The 22,583-nt window shown below is 40.6% G+C and overlaps 1 protein-coding gene across 8 annotated transcripts in view; it reads right to left on the bottom strand.

Moving 5' to 3' along the window:
- DOCK9 (dedicator of cytokinesis 9) overlaps positions 1 to 20,971 on the bottom strand; it is a 136,392-nt gene extending 115,421 nt beyond the window's left edge. For 3 of the 8 annotated variants that reach the window (XM_074815399.1, XM_074815412.1, XM_074815405.1), the window contains exon 1: positions 20,794 to 20,971. In XM_074815399.1, the coding sequence (XP_074671500.1) occupies positions 20,794 to 20,907 (114 nt within the window). In that variant the 5' untranslated portion in view covers positions 20,908 to 20,971. Of the gene's footprint in view, positions 1 to 3,132; positions 3,692 to 20,793 lie in introns of those variants that run through there. The other 5 variants (XM_074815397.1, XM_074815400.1, XM_074815401.1 and 2 more) reach the window with 3 other exon arrangements.
- Between the last annotated feature and the right edge of the window lie 1,612 nt (positions 20,972 to 22,583).

Below are 22,583 nucleotides of genomic sequence, written 5' to 3'. Positions count from 1 at the left end.
AAATGTTTTCTCAATATTTGCAGAAAATAAAAATGCCCTAGGTAGACATTTTGGGAAAACACATTTTCATTAATTTTGATGCAACTTTTAATAGAGTCTCAAACTAAATTTAATCTTTTACTAAAACATTGATTTTTATCCAAATGGACCTAAGGACCCTAAGAGATCCTGTGTTCTAGGAAGATAAAGTGTATGACAGGCTAGAAATGTTCCCAAAGATAAGATATTGCATTTTCATTGCAAGTTTGAATTCCATCAGTTGGACAGAAATAATCTGTACTCCTGAGAAGACATTCTCACCCAGGCTTCAGTTTATCTTTCCTTCAAGCAGTCAAAAGAGCAGAACTGCTTCAGATAAAACTTTAATTAGATTTAATTAGATGTATCCTCCTGACCTCTGGATTACAGGGTAAATAAGAGAAATGTATGCTAAATCAACTACTTCTGCTTCCTTATTTCTTCACAGAACATGAGATTTTTCCTTCAAGGCTAACTACTTCCCGAGAGCTTTCTGTTCACAGGAAATTTTCACAGATTTTCAACACTGGTTTTGCAATGTGTTCTTAAATTAAAGGACTCCCTGAAACTCACTGCTGTTTTGACAACAGCTCTATATCAGGAGATATTTGATCCAAAATAGCTGAATAGACCAGATAGCAGGTACAGCCAAAAAGGCACAGGTAAGAAATTGCAGCTTGAATATGTGTTACAGCACAAACAAATTGGTGAAGCCGTACACCCACTCTTGCATCTGTTGCAACAACCACCAAAATGAAAGAAAACACAGCGAAGTGACACATTGCCGCTCTCTTTTGGTCTCGGCCATACAGCTTCTCTTCAGACAAGAGGATTTCTGTAGTCTTCACTTCCCTGCATGGCTTCTCAGTGAGAAGCAAAGTAATTTCTCTTCCTGAAAGCCACACCTTCAGAAGAGGTAGAGCTGGCCAAATGAGCTTTTCTAGCAGAGAATACAAAAATTATGTAATTTAAGAGTTCTATGTATATACTTAGATGAGTTTCATAAAATCACTTGCCATTGTTGCCAGGACTGCAGTACCTTTTCCCCTCTTCCCACTCTTCAGAGAATCCTGCTTTCCACTCTTCAGGGGCAAGTCACAGTAGCAACTGCTCCCCAGCTGCGGACAACATCTCAGAAAGTGATAGCCAGTGCTAGCTGGGATTATCAAGAGTGTGACCTTTTAATAAAGTCCCTTTTTTTTCTTGTAAAATTCTGACTTTTGTTCTTATGGACCACACTAGTCCAGTACAATGAGTAGGAAGTCATTCTGATCTCTCAATTCCGCACACTCTTCCACACTGACTTTCAGGTATTTATCCCAGGCAGAAACAATCAAGAAATTCATCTTGATCCGCTACTTCCAGTTAAACCAAGCTGACAAAGCCATACAGGAAAATCCAAAAACACAGTATCATTATTTAAAAGCATCTAGAAATTGTGGAGTTAAAAAAAAAAAAACTCTAAGTGACAGATGTGGAACTTCGGTTGTAAACAGCAGACTAAGCATATTTTGTGCTTAATCTTGTCCATTTGCAAACCAATTCTGTAAAGCTAAATTAAAGAGAAAGTATTGCTGGAACAATACCACATGAAACAAGAAGGAGGGAAAAAAAAAATTTTCACTGCAACCTCCAAGTTCCAATAATTCATATTACATTTTGAAAAAAAGTATTTCTTCATTCACTCATCTAACTGTACATAGAATTTAAGGTCAGCAAAGGCGTTAGGGCTTAAATTCAATGGAGAATAAAAGTTATTGAAAGTATTCATTGTCCAAAGTTTAACAAATGTCTAATACCCATCTGTATGAGTCTAACTTAAAAATGGCTAACAGTGTAAAAAGGCTTCTAATACCTAGAGGAAGCCATTTTATTTTTAATATCAAACCATATTAAGAATTTATAAGACACAATACTATCATGAATCATAATATACATACTGTAAATTATTTTAAGCATGTGAAGACAGTTCAGATTATTCTTGTATTCTTTCCTGGAATCTTATATGTGTGCATCCATGTACATAAATATACATATATGTGTGTGCATGCATATATATACACACATGTATACACACACACACATACAGATAAACACATACACACACCTTTTTTTCCTTATATTTGAGTTCAGCAAGAAAGGACCTGAACAGCATAAATACAACAAAGCTTTGTGAAATTTCTATAGGCTTTCCATAACTGCAATTGCACAGCGTGGGTACCCCAGCAGGCACTACAAGCTTGTCAAAATCTGTGCAGTTATTTCCGTGTACCACACCCCTCTTATTCCAACTATCTAGGCAGTGACAAAGCAATTAACAAGTAACCCTAAATTATTTTAAATAAATATTTAAATCCTTAATTAGCGCAGTTCTGAAGCATGTAGTGCACATTAGCTATTGCAGTTCCACCCCCTCAAGCCTAAATGCAATACATCTGACGCACAAATGCGTCATTAACCTGGGGGGTACAAAGAAGACAGCCTCACTTTAAAGCCCATTTTCTTTGCACCAGGCAACACCTAAAAAAGCCTTGGAGAGCAAAGCAGGTTCAGAAACCAGTTATTACTCCCTTTAACCATTTTTTTCTTCTAGAATGCTCCTGTACCCCTTTCAGTAAGTTAAATAGAAATAGAATCGTTTCATAGGAAAAAAAAAAAAAAAAAAAGAAAAAGAAATGTACTCAAATCCATCTGAAAAAAATAAACCTTAAATCCTGGGTTACTGTTTTCCTAACAATGCATTCCTTAGTTTTTCCAAATAACGTAATCATCTGTTGTTCTTCAATTGAAGTGCCAAATACATTCCACGAGTATGTTTAGAAAGATCTAACAGCAGACAATCTTCTATAACAATCCTCTTTATGGAGTGCAGATTCTTAGCAAAGCTATCAATACAAATCTAAATGATATAATGAATATGAATCCTAAGCTTTAACATTACAGCTTCATGCACACGTGTGTTACATGTCACATACATGCACTAACATCCTACAATATCAGGACAAGGTATGTTCATGTCTGTACATAGTAGATGTTAAATAAACATGGTATCTTGTTTTTAGTTTAGCTTTCAATTAGCAGATAAAATTATTAATGAAACAAGTTTGTATTTACCAGGCATGAATGAATCAATATTCCTGAATCTTCATTTGGCAAGCTGAATGCTGTGTATTCAAGGGCATTGTTTTCCCCTTGCTGCTTGCAAATATAACCACAGTTTCTCTCAAAAACCGTACGAATGCCTTTAAACAGAACCACGCTTGTAGTGCAACCCATTCCAAATCTGTTGAATTTTGCATTTCTAGCAGCCCTGATTGCATTTGCAGAATGTCTTCTTCCTTTGCTCGACTCTAATAATTTTCCTGTGCTTCACAGAAATATTTCTTTGTACAATCTTCATTACGTCCGACATTTAGTATGTTCCTTGACTAAAAACCATCAGCTACTGAAATGTAATCCTATTTGCTTAAGCCAAACACTGCCAAAAATCCAGCCGCAGAAGATGAAAATCAGAGGGTGAGGAAAAGCAAAAGATACCTCAACTGCAGAAGATAGAAGGCTTTCAGCATGTGCTATACTCTGCAACAGAGATGAAAAGATATTCCAGAGGATCAGGGAAAGAGCTCCTATATTTCAGAGATCCTTAGAACATAATCAAAGATGAAAGGAAACTGCAAAGATACTGCTGCAGCTTCTGCTGCCAGCCACAAAGAATCCTCATCTGCTGCAAGAAAGCACTCTCCCAGAATGCTTAGCAAAGAGTTCGTACTGGCAAACATTTCTTTGCTTGACCTATATGTGCTTTTTAGTGTTTAAAACAAAAAACTTCAAAATAAAAAACTCAAAATATGAAGGGAAAATTCTTAAATCACTGCTGTTATGGGAAAAAAACCCAATGTGTTACATAAACCTACTTCAATCAAATCTACGTGTTATCAGCATGCTACTATCAGTTCAGGCAAACCACAAGGGAGCTGAAGGCTGTCTTTACTTTTTCCTTTCTTCCTCGCATGCAAAGTGATCAGTGAGTTCCCACCTGCCAGAAACTGACTTTATCTAGTCCTTGATAGCAAATAGTCAATAGTCAAAAAAAAAAAAAAAACCACCACAAACAAAAAAAGAACACAGCTGAGTATCTAGTTCAGATCAGCATCCACATCTAAAGCAAAAATACAGAATAATATTTAAAACACATAAACTTGGGTTTATAGTGAATCACACCTATACTGATTTATCACCACAGGTTCCTATTCCACATACTGTACTGCTATCTGTCATACAAGTATGTAAATATCTTTGACACTGGAATGAAGTGTTCATTTTTTTTAAACTATTTTTAAGGGCAAGGAATTTGCAAAAAAATAACTGTCTCAATCCACACCATAACAGTATCACCCTGTCAGAGATTACTGATTAGTTTTATATTTCTGCTAAACTGAAAGCATTGAGATGTATTTACTTATTTACTTACCAAATTGTAAAACTAGATGAAAGAGTCAACTTACAAACTCAAAACTGTTGCAATGGAGATAAAACAAACTCAATTAAAAACTTAAGTAAAACATGAAGGGAGACAATAAACAAATTGATGATCTCAGCTACAGGTTTGCCCCATACAAATTAATGAAATACTTGCATGTATAATGAGACATTCAGAAGAAATATTTAAGATTTATTAGCATTTTTCCCTAACATCTGGCTAGTTAATACATCTCAGTATGTTTCTCATTACGTTTCTAACCTAAATACAGCAATCCAAGTAGTTCCTGCCAGTCCCATATTCTCAAAGGCAGCAGTTAGCACATTACACATATTGTAAGAAATACAAATTGTGTTAAAGCAGTTCTGCTAATAAGGAATAGCTTTTTGTGGGGGGAGAATAAAGGTGTAATAGTGAAGAATTTGGCATAAATTCTATCCTGAGGGGCAAAGATACTTCATACATAACCATGAACCTTGCACAGCCATGTCTCTGTACCTTCTGTCTCTCTACCCATCCTACCTTCTTCGAAAACAAGAAGCAGCTCAGTGAGGGAAACTCTCTGCTCTGTTCACTAAGGTTGGATAAAGACATCCTTGCAAGCTTATGCGGGAAAATAGTAATGGGAATTATCATGGAAGGCACTCCCAAAAAATACATTCAAGGTAACTGTTTCTAGTGCAGAAACCCATTTCATTTCCATATAGAATATAGGATTAGACAGACCTGACAAAGTTCAGGTTCCAAACGTGATAGCAAAAGTTAAGAGATCATTAAAAGAAAGCACTGCTCAGAGGGTTTTCCATTCAATTTCAGGGACTTCATAACACAAAATGCTTCTAGAAAAAAAAAAAAAAAAAGGTAGCTCATGCCTTAAGAGAGTATGAGAACAATAAGTGAGTTTACAACAAATTATCATGCACTAGACTGTTCCTTCAAATGTCTAGAAAATGACCTCACTTTCAAAACACTAGGTAAGGTGTAGAGAAAGAGGGAAGACAAAAATACTTCATTTGGAAAGACAAACACATGACAGAATCATAGACTAAGTCAGGCTGGAAGTGACCCTGGGAGGTGTTCTAATTCAAACCCAATTAAGAGCAAATTTAATTATGACTATATATTGAATAAATTAGCATCATGTTTCTACACTATTTTAGAAAAGGCAACTGAAACTGACTTGGATCAACATAGTAGTAACAACAATGACATAAAAACAATTCCACATAGAGCTTGAAAGGGAAATAAATACAGGGACATGAGGGGTGGGAAGAAACCACAGGGATGAGGAGTTTGACCAGATGCTTAAATATTATTATTATGAGAAATCTTAATAGTATGCAACGTAAAGCAATCTGCCAAAGCAGAGTTTTTCCTAAAACATTCATTTGGTGCAAAGTGGAAGTTTCCAGCTTCACTAAGGAGATTCCTGCAACAGTAATGAGCAACCACACTGCACAAGCAGTGAACATCCAGACAGAAATGTGACACAAGGTAATATTGTCCATTACAGTACTACATCTCAAAGTGAAACAGGAGGCTGGAATAGTTCTTGTAAAGGTCTGAGAGAACTTTACCAGTTGAAGAGAGCTAAAATACAGCCTAAGGTAGGTAAAAGTCTTAATCTAATGGTAAAAAAACAGAACAAAAAAATCAACATATGAACAAGTCCAGACTGTACATCATAGTAGCAGCAAGCTAGACATTGCCAACTGCCTTTAGCCAAGCCTGGGTTATGAAAAGGTCTTCTTCCATAAGGAAGAGTGAGGGGAAGAAAGGAAGGCTGTAAAGACGAGACATCATTAATGCCTGTCTTCTCTTGGTTTGTGAAAAAGGGTCTGCACAAGAAAGCATCCAGCCTTATGAAGAGCTATTTTAGTATATATTGCTAATATTACAACCCTAAGCCAAACCACCTGATTTATAGGGTAGCAACAAGCTCCTCCTTGCTATATACTATATTGAATCTGTACTGACTGTGCTATGAGATTCCCGAGGGCAAAAAGATTAATTAATTGTGTTAGTTCCAAGTTGTTCACAATCATATCTTTTTGAGACATGCTCTCTTGGACAGGTAATAAAGAAGAAGCTCTAGATGCCCTCCAAAAAAATGTTGGGAACTATTTAACAGTAGAGTTACACAATTGCTGTAAGGGTCTAACCACCAGTCTTCCTCTGATTACAACAAATGCCTAATAATCACTTCTTGCTTGGGAACCGGAGAACTTTACATCAACATGTTAAGCAACCCTTTGACAACCAAATGAGTTCCAACAAGCATAATCACACAGGTACAAAGTAAACATGTGCTACAAATCAGGCTGTTCTAAACAACATTTGCAAGTTCTCGTTTGACATTGGTTAACATTTATGAAGGTAGAAGTCTTTAGGGAATAATTACCTGGGTTGATTTAAAATCTTCAGGAGATCCTATAAAATTCTCATTCACAAAATGAGAACTTATTAGAGGCACCTAGACAGAAATTGAACAGTTGAGAATACAGATCAAACTAGCGAGACCTTCCAATCAAATGTGTTACTACAAAACAACACGGACATTCTGTCTTCAGACATGTCATCACTAGAGCAAAACATTTCATAAAGACACCAGCCCATATCTGTGAGAGAACATACTTCAGGCAGGATTCAAGCATCTAGGTCCTAGCATAAGAGCCACAAAAATATCCTTAATCTCTTAAAACATTAGAAGTAGGTACTTACATTTTTACCTACAAAGTTGTCCTAGATATTTAACATGCCCAAACTGATGCCATCTTGACAGGAATTAACATCTGGTTCCTTAGAGATCTTAACACATCCTGACTGAATTCAGCTTTTCACAAAACATGACAGTATTTGTAGGTGGAGCCCCACCTTCCATCTGGCAGCTGGCTGTGTATCGGCTCAGAATGCTAAAGATGTGGGCCTAAAGACTCCTCAGCCCAAAGAGATTAAAACCGACATCACTTATCACTCTTTGGAATGCCTTAACAACCAGATATAGCGTATCTAAGCCAATACACTCACTTCTGCCTGATAAAGCTGTGCTGCAGAAAAGAACTGAAGATCCAATAGCCCTGCAAGAGGGAAAAGAAGTGTATATACAACACTTCATACTTAATAGGAATGTTCCTAGAGAAGAGGAAGAAGAAAATTTAGGTGCTGGTTCCTGTTGCAAGGACTATATTCTGCAATGATTGCTTCATGCAAATTTCGCAGAAGAGCTTTGTCAGGTAATCTCTTCAAGAACTCATGTTTCTTCAAAAACAAAAAAAAAAGGAACTGTGCTTAAAGATACTTTGTGGCCACAACAATGAGTTTTACTCTGTCTTAAAACTCTTAAGAATATGATTCATCAAAACTAGTGCAGAGTGTCTGTTTGGATATGGATTATTATTAGTAACCCTCATATTCATTTTCCAAAATGGCAAGAAGGAGAATACGAGGAACTACAGACTGGTCAGATTCGCTCCAGTCTCCAGGAAAATCATGTCACAAGCCCTCCTGGAAGCCATTTCCCAACATATAAAGAATAAGAGGGTAGTTCCAAGTAGACAACATGAATTTACCAAGGACCAGTTATGCCTGACAACCTGTTTGTCTTCTGTGATGAGATGGTTGGCTCTGTGGACACAGAGATCAGTGGACATTGAATAATGTTAGTAAAACAAGGCTTTTGACACAGTCTGCCACAGCATCCTTGTAGGCAATTTACGCAGATGTAGTCTGAATGAGTTGATAAGGATGAGGTCCTGTTGGACAACATGCTGAGCAGGCTTCTCAGTACAAGAAAGATACTGATATATTGCACTGAGTGTAATGGAGGGCCATCACAATGATTTAGGGGCTGCAGCATATGATGTATGAGAAAAATCTAAGAGCCCTTGGATAGTTCAACCTTAAGTGAAGGCTAAAGGGAGATCTTATTGCTGTTTGCAACTACCTAATGGGAAGGTAGAGAGAGGATACAGCCAGACTCTTCTTGAAGGTACAGTCATAGGCCAAGAGGCAACAGACACAGAATATTCCATTTGCATAAAAGGAATTTTTTTTTCTTAATCCAGTTTTCAGCTACTGGGGTTAAAGTAATTCCATCTTTGTGGATATTAAAACCAGACTGGCATAGTCTCTGAGCAACCTGCTCTAACGAGATTTGTTTTGAGCAGCATTGCACTAGGCAACTTCCAGAGATTTTCTTTTAAACCTGTACATTTCCATGATTCTGTGGCATTATACTGGGTAGCCACACACTATAACCATGGAGACAGAGAAAGAGAAAAGCTCCAAGAGAATTCTGTCCTTCAGAAGAAAGCCAATATGATTACTCCAGGAGGTAGTCTTAAGAATAGCATTCTTGGATTTCCATGTAATTTTGACCCAGAATCTGCACACTCAGCAAGGCCCTAAGGAGAGGTTTACATCCAGCATAAACAAAAAATTACTGTGACATTAGAAATACTAAGTATACCACCAGGCTGAAGACCAGAGGCAGATTATCATTCATATGAGATGCCCCTAATGTCAAAGACCATATCAAAAGTAAAAAGTAATGCTATGAAAATTGGAGCAAGATTTAGTTCTGGTCTATCTAGTCAAGGAAGCTGTCATAGCTGGCTAATATCACAAGATACTTTTAATCGACAAACAAAGGAATGTTTGTGTCTATTGTGCCTTTTGTACATTTAGAGAAGCAGGAAGGAGGCATAAATGATGCAACACAAAAAATGCTATTCCATATCTGGCATACATAGTATTATATATGCTGATGGAAAGATGCACACAGATTTAAAACCCTGCTAGTTACAAAATGCTAAATATCTTAGCTAATGGTTTTAGCTCCCATAGCTGAGAGCCGCAAAAAGGTCAGTCTTCTCACAAGTCCATTCTTACATGAGTAACAATACATTTTCATCCACAGGTGAGCACTGGGAGCTGCCAGTAAAGCACGCACCTTAAGTTCAAACGTAACTCAAGTATACCTTGAGGACAGACCTACCAAGAATAACCCAAAGAACTTTAGGAAGTTGTTCAAGTCAATCTAAACTGAACAAATGAGCATTTATTAAGTGTGAGACACAAAACACATAGCCCTTTTAACTATTTTACATTTCATGCCATACCATAGGATTTCTAATATTGAAATATGCTCACTGGACTCCATCTAGTGGTGACATAACTTCCAGCTGTCTGAAGTGATTATTCTGAGCTCTTAAATAACTGATAACTACAACAGATATTTTTTATTATTATTAGAGAGCTACAGAACAAGTTGCTAATTATAGGATATGATTTTCAGAAACACTGATGAAACCATGCCAGAATAAATAATGGTCAACAGTACAGTGGACTGAGAAAAAAAAAAAAAGTTAAAACTTATTTTTTGAGCAACCTTACTGTGTTCAGGGAAAAGCAGCAGAAAGTTCAGCACTCATACATCCTTTTATACTTTTAATCCCTCTATGAAGGTTATTCAGACTCAGGTCTTTCTCCTTGCCTTTGTTCCTAGTTCAGTCAGGAACAAGTTCCAACTTTCCCTCCAGCAGACCATTATCTGCCAAAAGATTTTGCTGAAAGTATTGTCCCTTGAACTTTACCAGAAAGACTGTATACAGCAGGATTTTTTTTTTTTTTCCTCTTAGAAACATCATATTTCATGTGAGAAAAAACTTACCGGATCATGCTGCATGCTCTGGCTGGGAAGAAATTAATATACAACATTATTGAGCTATAGTAGGCCATATATGATACTAGCCAAAAAACTCTGGGGTCATAACAAGCCTGGCAAGGAAGAATCCCAAGACAATTTCTGAAGGAAACTAGAATAGCATCCTTCAAATAATTTTGATGTGTGTCATCTCTTCATTAACCTGAATACTCTTTTTAAACTCACTGACGTTTGAGGTCCAATGTGAATTTAAAATCCCTCTTGCACTAACAAACAATAAGAGTGAAGCCTCCTTGAACATTCCTTAAAGGCAAACACACTACTATGATTTTCAGCTAAAGCACCTACTAAATCAGATGACATTACATTGCACAGGTATTAGTGCCAGTGCAAGTGGTGTGAATATGCCTGGCAGAAAAAGGTCTGAAATACCACTTGTCATCACTGTACTGGGGCAACCGGGGAATGGGCTAGATGAGGTGACCTTCAATCTTATTTTCACAAAGCTTCAGTTCTGTGTTACTCTATTGCCTGGCTGTAGTCATGTACAACCATGCCTAAAAACAAGCCTAGAAAGGCATCAAGTGAAGTGCAAGCAGATTCTCTGTCAGTATTAGCGCCCTGGTGAAGAACAGTACTTCTTTTGAAAACTAAGGATATAAAGACCATTACGCAACATTATAAAGAACAAAGAACATGAAATACCATTGGCAATGTGATCAAACCGAAAATGGATGACTACCTTTCCATCACCTTAAAACCAAAGCCTCTTTCCTATATGTTAATATCCACAATACTAGATAGCATTTCCATTTGACTTTTGATTTCCTCACAAACCTGTTAAAATGAGACCAAGAGGTATCTTACTAGCCTTTGCCTCTCCCACTGAATACACTCAACTCCTTCTGTGGAGCATCTATTTTTCTTCTTTATGTATGTTTAGGTACTCCTTTCAGCATATGAAGGGCAGCTGTGCCTTGAGTAACCAATAAGATAGCAAGATCGTATATCTTAGTGTCAAAACACAAGCATCCAAAGGCAGTGGAGGCTCTGGACTTGCAAGCTGAAACCGAGTTAAATGTCTACAAACTTGGGTACATTGAATTCCAGGCTCCTGAAATTGACTACATTTCAATACATTGCAAAATTGCAATGTATTACATCCTGCATTTCAATGCTTTACCTACTTAAAGTTATGCAAGCATTATCCATTCTGAGTATGTGTAGTCAGTCTTTGTTGGAGGATTAATATTATGGTAGTAAAAATAGTGTCTTATCTCTGAATTCACCAAATAACTCCTTCCCACCCACAGAGTACCTGGAAGTACTAAAAGCAGTTTAGTCTGTGCCTCAAATTTCTAAACCTAGATCAATATCTATCAACCTGCCATCTCTTTTTAAGTCAATAGCTACACTTGAGTATCAAAAAGCACCCAGAAGTACACAAAGCAGCAGCTAAGGATTACTTATTTACATTGATGGATCTATATTACAGGTTTCCTTGTACTCTAGCAGCTCTGGATCAGCATTACTCCTTCTCAGCTTTGTAGTGATTAAACTTAAATCTTTACCTCTTTTTTTTTTTTATCATTTTGGGGAGGGGGTGGGGGACTGGTGTTTCTTCTTTTGTTTGGTGTTGGGGAAGAGCTGTGTTTTAAAGCATATTTTGGTTGCTTAGTTAATTTCATGTGAGGTCACTTGATATTCTCACTGCATTAACAACTTCTTAGTAGAAGAAACTTCAAAAGGGACTATTTGATTTCAACTTGTAGGGACTGTAACACAGTTTATGCACAAACTCATTCATTTCTGAAAATTTCAAACAAGTTAGAAGACTGAGGTATCATTTCGAAAAGTTACTGGTTTCGCTGATTTAGTGTCTCATATCTTTTAATTTCTACTATTCCTTCCTAGAATCATCACTAGAAGAAACTTTTCAAGAGTACTACAAAGCAGTTAGGAGGAAAAAAGCCAGTCTAAACCATGTTTCCTTGATTTGCTCTGAATTAAGTTGACACTTCTTCCAGAACTACCAGCATTGACAATATTGTCCATAACAAGGTCTACTTTACATTTAACCTTTCCACAGAAGTCCTGTGAATCAGATTTTTCAGACAATGTTCAGCCTCAACTGACTTATTTCTTCCTCCTCATCGTCTCAAGACAGAAAAATGATCCAGAAATTTCATGTTCTTTTTTGGCACAACAATTCCAGGGCTGAATAACAAATTTCCTTCTTAAATGACCTGACATCCTTTCCTTCAGCTGGTGAGCAGAAAGAAATTGTAGCTTGTCCTCTAATGGGAACGGACCTTTTTATTCAGAGAGGGCCCCAAACTAAAGCTTGGCCTGGGCCCAGAGGCTTGAAACTAGAATTCCAGATAAGGCCTCGATTTACACTGACACCAACAAGTACTCCAGTCTGAATCAGCCTGCAATCTGCTTGCTTCCTCAGCACACAGCTAAGATTACTCCATTCTTAAAAGGCAAACTAACACCTTACAGAACAAGTACACAGAAGAGTCCAGCACCAGAGAGCCATGGACGTACTGGAGAGAGTCCAGTGAGGGGCCACACAGATGATGAGGGGATGGAGGATGGAGCATCTCTCCTATGAGGAAAGGCTGAGAGTGCTGGGACTGTTCAGTCTGGAGAAGACTCAGGGGAGCTCATCGATCTATATAAATATCTGCAGGAAGGGTGCAAAGAGGACACAGCCAGGCTCTGCTTCAGTGGCGCCCAGTGACAGAACCAGAGCCAATGGGCACAAACTGAAACACAGGAGGTTCCCTCTGAACGTCAGGAAACACTTTGTCACTGTGAGGGTGACTGAGCACTGGCACAGGTTGCCCAGGGAGGTTGTAGTGTCTCCCTCCTTGGAGATACTCAAAAGCCATCTCAACACAGCCCTGGGCAACCAGCTCTGGGTGGCCCAGCTTGAGCAGGGGGATTGGACCAAATGACCTCCAGAGGTCCCTTCCAGCCTCAGCCAGCCTGTGATTGTGTGAGAGGTCCAGTGGCACCCCTTCACACCACATCCCTTGGGGAAATGTTTCCTGCTATTTTTATTCTGGTTATTCACCAGTAGCCCCAAGGCAACACCACTACCTTAAATAGAGAGTTACTCCCAGAATGGTTTCACCAGTCTGAGGTGCTGGATCCAGACAGAGTTTTCAACAAAGGCTCTTGATTCCTTCTCTCTCATTGCACTGCCTGAGTCTCCAAACTCGGCAGCAATCTCTGGACACAGCAGGAGAATGCAGAACACAGTATCTGGATTCCCCATTCCTCCTCTCATATCTCATTCATTGGGCACAGATGAGGAGAAGAAACAAAGAATCCTACCCCCCACCCTTGCAGTCAGATTAAGATTTTTATTTTCTTAATGTTTCTGCAACAAAGCTGCTATTTTTCTCAGCCAGTCACAATGGGTGTGTAGTAGAAGACAACCTCAGCTACAGATGTTGAATTTCTCTGACCAAACCTTTGTGTTCCAGAACAGTTTTCTTCATAAAATCCCCTTCAGAGCTTCTACTCAACTTTCTGGAGACCTTTAGAAATCTAGTAAACTTTTTTCCAAAGAGAGTCCATTGTACCACTGAAATTCTGGCCCTTGATTAGTACAAGAAATCTTGCCCATAACATTCACCAGGTTGCTTTTTAAGGCTTCTTAGACTGTTAATTTACTGTGTTTTTTAACATTACAGGAAGTCTCTATTTTGAGATAATATATGCTCACTTTCATTCTCATGAAAAGAACTTTAAGGACCCTTGCAGAAAAATAAAATAAAAAAAAGATCCCATAGCTTTCTCATGATGTGATACCTACCACTATTTCATAGATTATTAAATTTAAGATACCAAGTACATCAGTGCCTCTGGACAAAGACAGAATGCAAGCCTGTCCTCACAAACCTATATGTGCTCTAAGTTAAGGTCTAAAATAAGTTATACGGTCAGAATTATAGGAGTACCTTCTCATCTTTAGATATAAGTTATTGCAAAAATATTTCAATGAGAAAGGTATTGTGTAATATATGGACTACTTGTGCAACTTTATGCCTTTTCTGCCTTGCGTAATTAATGCTTTTCATGGACACAGACAACCTAAGGGGGGACGAGAAAGAATGAATTTGTCTTCACCCTCTTTCAAATGAAGGAGCTTTGCCTTCAGTATCTACATCAAGTGAAGCACTTGAGACCATTCAACCTCAAAATCAAAACTGAACATTAGCTAAGGAAGAAAGTTTTATGTACATTTTTAATATAGTATTTTTTTTAATGATCACTGCACGAGGTAAGTTCTTCAACCACCATCAGAAACTTCAGGTCTAAACAAGAGCTTCCTGGTACCACTGCTGAAGATGTTACACTCTTTCTTTAGCTCCATAAAGAGCCACTGGCACCAAATCACCTCTAAGAGTTACAGAAATTCTCAAATAAAAGCAATATACATTTTTCAGAAGGACACAATCAAGCTTCCTGCTACCTGGAAAACTGAACTCCCTTATTTGCCTCAATGACTTATTAGTAATTTTTCCTTGCTATTTTCAAAGCAAACATGCCTGAATTTGGCATAATCTTAAAGTTACCACAAAAATACAAATATCTGCTAAAACTGCCAAATTCACAAATTGTTGCGTCTGCATATATCTGATGGTTGTCTAATCTCAGGCACACACTACTCACATGCAAGTGACCACTCAGTCTAATAACCACCCATGCTTAAAAGTAACTTGAACATCTACACCTACACCACAGAAAAAAACAGTTGACATGAAAGGCCTAGTTTTGAAAATGAGTAATTACAGATATTTTCGAAACATTTGTGCAGAAGCACAATGCAGTGTAACCACATTACTTTAAGCTGGATATACATTATAAAACATATATATGTTCTAAGTTCATTGCATAAGACCTTCAATATGGGGGGGGGGGGGGGGGGAAATAATATCAGAGTTCTGAAATTCCCAAGTTTAAATTCAGGTGTAATGAGTTCTGCTTCCATCAAGATACAAATACTTGATCCTGATTGAGTGTTAAAGGGAAGAGAGGAAAAAGAAGGTATACTGTGGTATTCTGCACTGCATGAGAGCTGCTGCCACCATAGACTGAAAGCCCAATCCAGCATTGCCTTACATCCGACATTTGCTGTATTAGAAGCAACTATTTTAACGCATTTACCCCTCTGTTTTAAACACAATTATCCTTATCTAGTGGGATAGAAAAAGTTCCAGAAAATAATAAGGAAATAAGGTGCAGCTAACAAGAATGATCTAATGTTGAATGGCTAAATATCTTTTTGTTCACACAGAAATTCAGCCGTCTTGTATTTTCTTCCCTACTTTCCCTTTCTGAACAAGAAACTTACCATTAAACTTATGTAAATTTTAAATGTATTTATTAATAGAAACTTTATTGCTGTAGTCCAGCCTCTGAATCTTCACAACCACAGAAATGTCTATCATGCTCAGTAAGTCTTCTTAGCGGTATCAGACTTGCCAACAATAACACATAAGTTTTCTTACTAGTGTTTTGTATTCAATCAAAAAGATTTTTACTTGCACTTTACTGAAATAAAATTAACAACTTTATAAAAAAGATCTTACTCTCTGCTAATTTTTTATTTCCTTTAGGAAAGATAACTCGTACATACCGTAAATTAACTCCTTCAGGGTTCAGTATCAGGTTTTTTCCCCCCAAGCAAAGAGAAAGTTCAACAGTTCAGAGCCTGGCTGAATAAACATTACCATTCACATTGAGTTCCTCCAAGATGAGATGTGTTAGGATGATGTTCATTGTTGGCAACGATTTTTCCTTCAAAATCTTGAGTGTCAGTTCTCATCTCCCTGCTTTCACTCATCTGCTCATAACACTTTGCTTCTTTCAAATTCCTTACGTATACAATTTCACATTCCTTAACAGAAAGCTGAGGTCTTATCCATGTTTTCAGCTTTTCTGTACGCCATCAGCTCTAAAAGATTCCAGTTCTCACTCATCCCTTCAGCATTACATATCACTTTTTCAATTTCTCCTTTCCTAAAGTAAGCCATCAACTATCTATTTCTGCATAAACACTGCAACTGAAATCTCACAGCTCAGCTAATGAGGTTCAAAATACTCCATTCATCGTATACAGAGAAGCTGTGTATAGGGCAATACAAATGGATACACGAATCAGAGAGGAAAACACCAAACCAAAATGAATACTATGTAATCTTCCAGTAACTGTATTCTTGGAAAAAAACTATGTTAAAAACATTGTAACTATATAGCATAGAGCACACCTATCCATCTTTTTTACGGAGATGAGACTCACAGAAAGCAGAGATCAGGATTCGAAAGACAAAGTTGACATCATGTTAAAATAAAGAATAAGTCTTCTTTAAAAACGAGAAAGAACATCAGTGACTTTGAGATCAAAGACTAGTTAGGAGATCCAAGCATTGTCTTTGTGATATACTGATTTTCCTCCACATCTGAAAAGCTGAATTTCTGCGAGAGTTTTGGAACTCAAGAGCTCTACCAGGTACCTGAAGTTAACATATGACGCCCAAAACTGTATTATGATCATTTCAACCTTCAAATACTCAAACCTCTTTTATACATCCAAATCAAAAAGGAGATCTGCACAGAACAATCTGGGAATCACCCAGATTTTATTCTGTTTTCCCATATCTCCAGTTTCTTCTGTACAATGTGAATTCTGACATAGGGCAAACAACTTTTGCTGCATTAGTTGGTATATTTAAACATTTTCATTATCTGCATATTTGATAAGGGCATTTTATTGACAGCTAGGCAAAAGCAGACCAAATCTGGTATGCCTAAGATTCTCTTAACTGCTTATTATCCTTAAGTGTCAGCTTAATTTAATACTGGGTAGAATGCATTTAATTTAATTTAGGGTAGAATCACTGAGATAATTTATCATTAACATATCATTGAACAAGACACCACATCCCCCTCCTGAAGTCCTACTGATCTGCATGCAACATGCTTCGGGTGACCCATCAGCACTTAAAGAGACCACTTCCAATTATGCTTAATGCTAAAATTGCATTGAAAAGTGTTCTTCATAAGATTGCTGGTTTAAGAGACAGACTTGTCATCCCCATAGTCTTCCTCCACAGATATATATGTCTTTGGGTGGACAGAGGCATGACATTAAATCACGTGTCTAGTCTGAAGGCAAAACAACATCACCAATGCACAAGACAATATTCAGCAAGGATGCTACTGTCAAGCAGAAAATAGCAAAACTGAACCCAAAGAATCAAGATATATATTATGTGCCTTATACCACAGTGAAAAGCTGATTGCCAAAAGTTTTCAGTTCAGCCAACCAAACTGTACTTGTTGGTTCAGCAAAGTAAATCTAACAGAAAGAACATATGAGATGTCAAATGCTGATGAGATAGCTTGCTTCATTCTGTAATGAAAACCAGGTTGGCCAACTACATCCACTTAATGTTTTTTTACTCCTCAGCCAAGCTATTTAGTCTGTCAGATGGCTGAAAATCTCTGGCTTTTAGTCCCAATGAAGAGCAATATGAAAATTTAAGATATACCATGCTATCCTACTGACATGCTGTTTTCAGTCCTCTTTCAGATCCTAAGAACATTTTTAAAGCAGAAAAAGACAAGCATACTTTAGAAATGTGATAAACCTCATTCAAAGATGGGAAATGCCTTTTTTTTTTTTTTTTAACTCTAGCAATACGCTGTTGATGGTAAAAATGGATGGAACTGTTGTTGTTGTTGTTGTGATGTAGCCACAATAACAAGTTAGAGAATCTATATAACCTCGGAAGTATTAGCAGTTCATTTTTATCTGCTACTGCAAGTAACAGCTGGATGACTTGCATCACTGCTCAGTACATTCTGCTGTGGAGATGTACAGTCAGAAGCGATATTTGGTTGTACCTATCACGACAGATCACCCACCAAGAACTGCTAGTTTGAATTCATTCTTTCCTACCTCCAGTTTCTACACTGCAAGTCTAGCCAATGGGAAACAGCTTCAGTGTTTTTTCAGTATTGGAACACTTCAACATTTGTTCATGAGCAAGTGATGACAGTAAAATCAATTAGTTACCAATGCTGAACAATGTTTTAAGCGAGGCATTTTGCTGACAACCCCGTTCAAAAAATCCTGGAGAGCTGCTCTATCAAAGAGCTTTGAGAGGCAGCTTCGGAAAGAAAGCAGGTCTTCTTTTCTTTAAAGCCACACATCTGAATGTAGTATTCCACAGCTGCTATAATACTGGCAAGAATCCTATGTTCACCAGGTCAGCCTAAGAGATTTTTCAGATAATAGAGCCCAGAAACTCCAACAGCTAAGAAACAGGTCAACCTGGCAAACTTATAGAGTAAATATTTTTAAGAAGTATTTTATAGCAAAGAAAAATACTATCCTACCTAAACTCCTCCTTTTTCAAAAAAAAAAAAAAAAGGAAGTACAATTTCATTCCAAACATCACAGTGCTCAACAAAAAGAGTTACAGTACATTCAAAGGAGGAAGAAAGGTAAGAAGGTAAACATGCAATCACTAGCCTTTTATTTCATTAATTAAACAGTGTGTGAGCAGGAACATAGGAGTTCAGTGATAAAATGAACAGCACTTATGACAGTAGGAAAGAACATATTAGCAGGGGCAAAATATGGCTGAAACAGGAAGGTGAACTTCAGCACAAGAACGTATGGGAGAAAGACAGGGATTTTGCTCCATGCATCAAGCTAACAGAAAAGGATCACAAACCTGACATGAATGTTAAGTTTCCATGAATGGTAAGTCACTGGTTTTGCTTTCTAGAACAGTGATGGAAGACCTTATCCAGAGTAAGATTGAGCCAGTACACCACTTCACACCATCACTTCTTTCACCACCTTAAAATTCTGCGGAACATGCTGTTGGGGCAAAAATACCTGGAATACCATCCTATTAGGTATTTGGTCAACCTGAAGGAATTAAATAATCAGATAAATATTTTCCAACTCATCTCAATGACACTAGCTGTGAGTGAACTAAGAAAAAAAACTTCTAAAAGGGGAGGGGGAGAGGGCAGGGTTGCCAATAACCGCAAAATAAACGTTTATCTGTGTCATGAAAATGCCTAAATCACTTTCATACTCCCTCAATATGAAAAATATTTTTAAATATATATATATATCCTTCTTCCACTCTTCCCAGGAATTACTTGATCCCTGGAGAAGTGTTAACATATATTGGATGTTCATTACATGTCTATGGGCTAGTGTCTTGTGGAAAGCTGTCAGTATTCAAGTGGACCCTGAACTATGCTTATTATGTCTTCTATGACATATTCCATGACCCACAAATAAAGAGTAATTTACTTTTAGAGACATCGTTTCATTAAGGAAAGGTATGTCTTTGAATTACACCTACAGCATTTGTTACTCTCACATAGCTATGACAAGACAAACAGTATTCTGATAAGCAGTTTAAAAAAGTTAGACAAGACCATACTTAGCATCAGCAAGAGTGAAAAACAAGTGACAGATCAGCTTCCAGTATCAAGAACCCCAGCACCAAAAACTCTCTACTTACACAGGGTTAAGTGCTTACTAAAACATTCCCCTCGGAGATAACAAAACCACACAGAAAACAAATGCATACCATGAATAAGAGCCCCAAGAGAGAAGCTCTGAAAAATCTTGCTGAGGCTGTTTAAGATATCATCACCTGGGCACAGTCAGGCCAAAACCCCATACTTCTCTCTCTCTTCATCCCAGCTGCCTCAGTTCACCCTCACACAAATTTACTTTCAGCAGTTTAAATTAAATTAATGTGCCCAGTCGCCAACTGGCAAGAACAACTACAATGTGCTAGCACAGCACAGACAGTAGGGACAAATAACACTAAAACATTCGTGCTACACTTGCCAGCACTCATCTTTCATTTTGTACGACGCGACAAAAAAACCGTGTTTTAGTTGTAAAGCGTGCGGACGGTAGTAAGGTGAAGAATCACTTTTGCACCCCTGTTTCCACACAACACGAAAACACTCCAGTCAAACAGGCCAAGCGCCAGCTGCAGCCGCTCCACAGGTGGAGGAGACGGGAGGCACACAGGCCCCTCCGCCTGGCCTGGGGCGGGGTACAGCGAGGCGGGGGCCGCCACTCCCCCGAGGGCTCCGCTTGCCCGGGCCGTCCTGTCCCCCGTCACCTCACGCCCAGGAGAAGTTTGCAGCGGGGAGGGGGGGAGCGCCCCGCCGTGCCCGCCGGGCGCCGCAGCCCATGGCGTCCTCCGCGCCGCTGCCACTGGGAGCGTCCCCGCACCGCACCTCGCCGCGCCCGCAGCAGCCTCCGGGGCAGGCGGAGAGCCGCAAGCCCGGCACGGCCGCAAGCCCGGCACGGGGCCGCGCCGACCTTCCCCTCACACCACCACCACCACCCCCCTCCTGCCACGGCCACCGTGACAGCCCGGGCGGGCCCGGGAAGGATCAAAGGGCCCATCTCCTCCTTCGGGCCACCGCCTGCCCCCCCCCCCCCCCGCGCAGCCCCGAGAGGGCCCGGCGGAGGCTCCCCCCGGCCGGAGCCTCGCCCGAGTCCCTGGCGGGGCGCTGCCGCCCTCACGGGCTGCCCCCCCCCGCCCCCGGCACTCACCAGGAGAACGGAGCCGCGCACCACCTCGGAGACGCTCTGCCGCAGCTCGGCCGCCGTGCCGGGCTTGCTCAGCGCCCGCGTGAACTTCCGAGTCTCTGGAGCCACCAGTGCCATGGCTGCCTCCACGCTCCTCTGGGCCGGGCCGCCTGCTGCCCGCACGGCCCGGCCGCCGGGCGGCCCCTCAGGCGGCGGCGATGGGCGGGGGGCGGCCGTCGGGAGGCGGGCAGGGCGCGAGCCCCGCCGGCGGGTGCCGCAGCCGGCGCCGCTCCTGCCAGGTAGCCCCTCCCCTGCGAGGCCGGCGCGCGCCGCGCCCCCACCGCCAAACAGAGCCGCGCGCGCGCCGCCGGGCGGTGGGGGGGGCGCCGCCGCGGAGACCGATTGGCGCGGTCCCGAGCGGGGCGGAGGGGCGGGGCCGCGCGCGCGGCACGCCGAGGCCCCGCCCCCACCTGTTCCCGCGGCGCCTTTCTGATTGGGCGCCTGGTTACCTGCCCGGCTGCGACTCCCCACTCTCATTGGCTTAGCGGGGACCTGAGGCCAAGGTGACGGGCGGGGCCGGCTGGGACCGGAAGTTCCCGCCCTTGCCGGGCAGGCCCCGCCCTCAGCGGGGCGGGGTGTGGTGAGTGGCCGCGGCTGCGGCCGCGTCCCGGTCACGGCGGGCCCCGGAGTGGGGAGGAGCTGTGCTCTTCCCGAGTCCCCTGGGGTGTGGCGGTGAGCGCGGCTCCGCTCGGCTCCGAGTGATGTAGTCGCCGGTGAAGCGCGGCCGGAGCGGTGGTTGTTGTTTCTGAGGGCTGGGGGTAAACTCCGCAAGCTGCGCGGGGCGCGGGCTGCTGCGCGGTGTTGGCGTGGGTCGGCTGAGCCCCGCCGCGCCCTGCCTGCCCGCGCTCGGCGCCAGCTGCCTCTGCTCGTCTTTACACTCGCCTGTATCTATATACACGCCGTACCCGCACGTACGTGGGTCTATATATGCGTGATGTAGCGAGAAAGTGAGAAAGTTGGGGAACCGGCACTGGAGCGGCACAACAGTCCCCGTTCGGAGCCAGCGTGTTCGCTATCGACAGCGCTGCTCCGCTTCCTAACGAAGCTTCGCTTTCGAGGTTTTCCTTTGCTCCGTTTTCTTCTCACAAATACTTTCTCTCTGTAGGTGGAGTGGCCCACGTGTGCTCTGATCCGTAAAAGCGTGCGTGGCCGTAGCATTTTTTTAATTACTGTGAATTCCTTCGGAGAGACTGGTTAGTGGTACCGTTAAAGGTATGCAGGCGTTAGGCACCCTAGGACTGCATTTGAATGCTTGGAGCATTTGAGAGCATTAGGGCCTGCACGCCTTTATCTCCTTAGGCATCTTTTTATATAAACCAAAACTACTTTTCTACACTGAATATAGAGCTCATCACTGATGGAGGAAGCAACTGAGTGCTGGGGGGGGGGGGCGGGGTGCTTTCAGGTGGAAAAAAAAATCACCCTGTGATTGTATCTGAAGCTAGGTACTCAAGAAATGCCTGCCAGAGAAAGGGCCTACTTTTTTGGATGCTTCACAGATACATCTGTAACTAATAAGATTCCAAGTAACTGAGGCAACTCTTTCAGAAAGACAGAGGATAAAAAGTCCAAATACATATATGTGTAGCTTACACTGAGGGATTTTTTGTCAGTGAGGGATCTTTCTGCAGATGCTTTGCAGCTCTGTGTCGAAAGCTCATTCATTCAAATGCATGAGCTATGGCTTTTTAGTAGGATGTCTGTCACAACTTGAGTGTTCATATTAGCTTGTACCTTCTTTAAGATAGAATGCG

Source organism: Strix aluco, chromosome 2 (genome assembly GCF_031877795.1).
Source record: "Strix aluco isolate bStrAlu1 chromosome 2, bStrAlu1.hap1, whole genome shotgun sequence".
Classification (NCBI taxonomy): Eukaryota; Metazoa; Chordata; class Aves; order Strigiformes; family Strigidae; genus Strix; species Strix aluco.
This window is presented reverse-complemented; position numbering and strand designations above follow the sequence as displayed.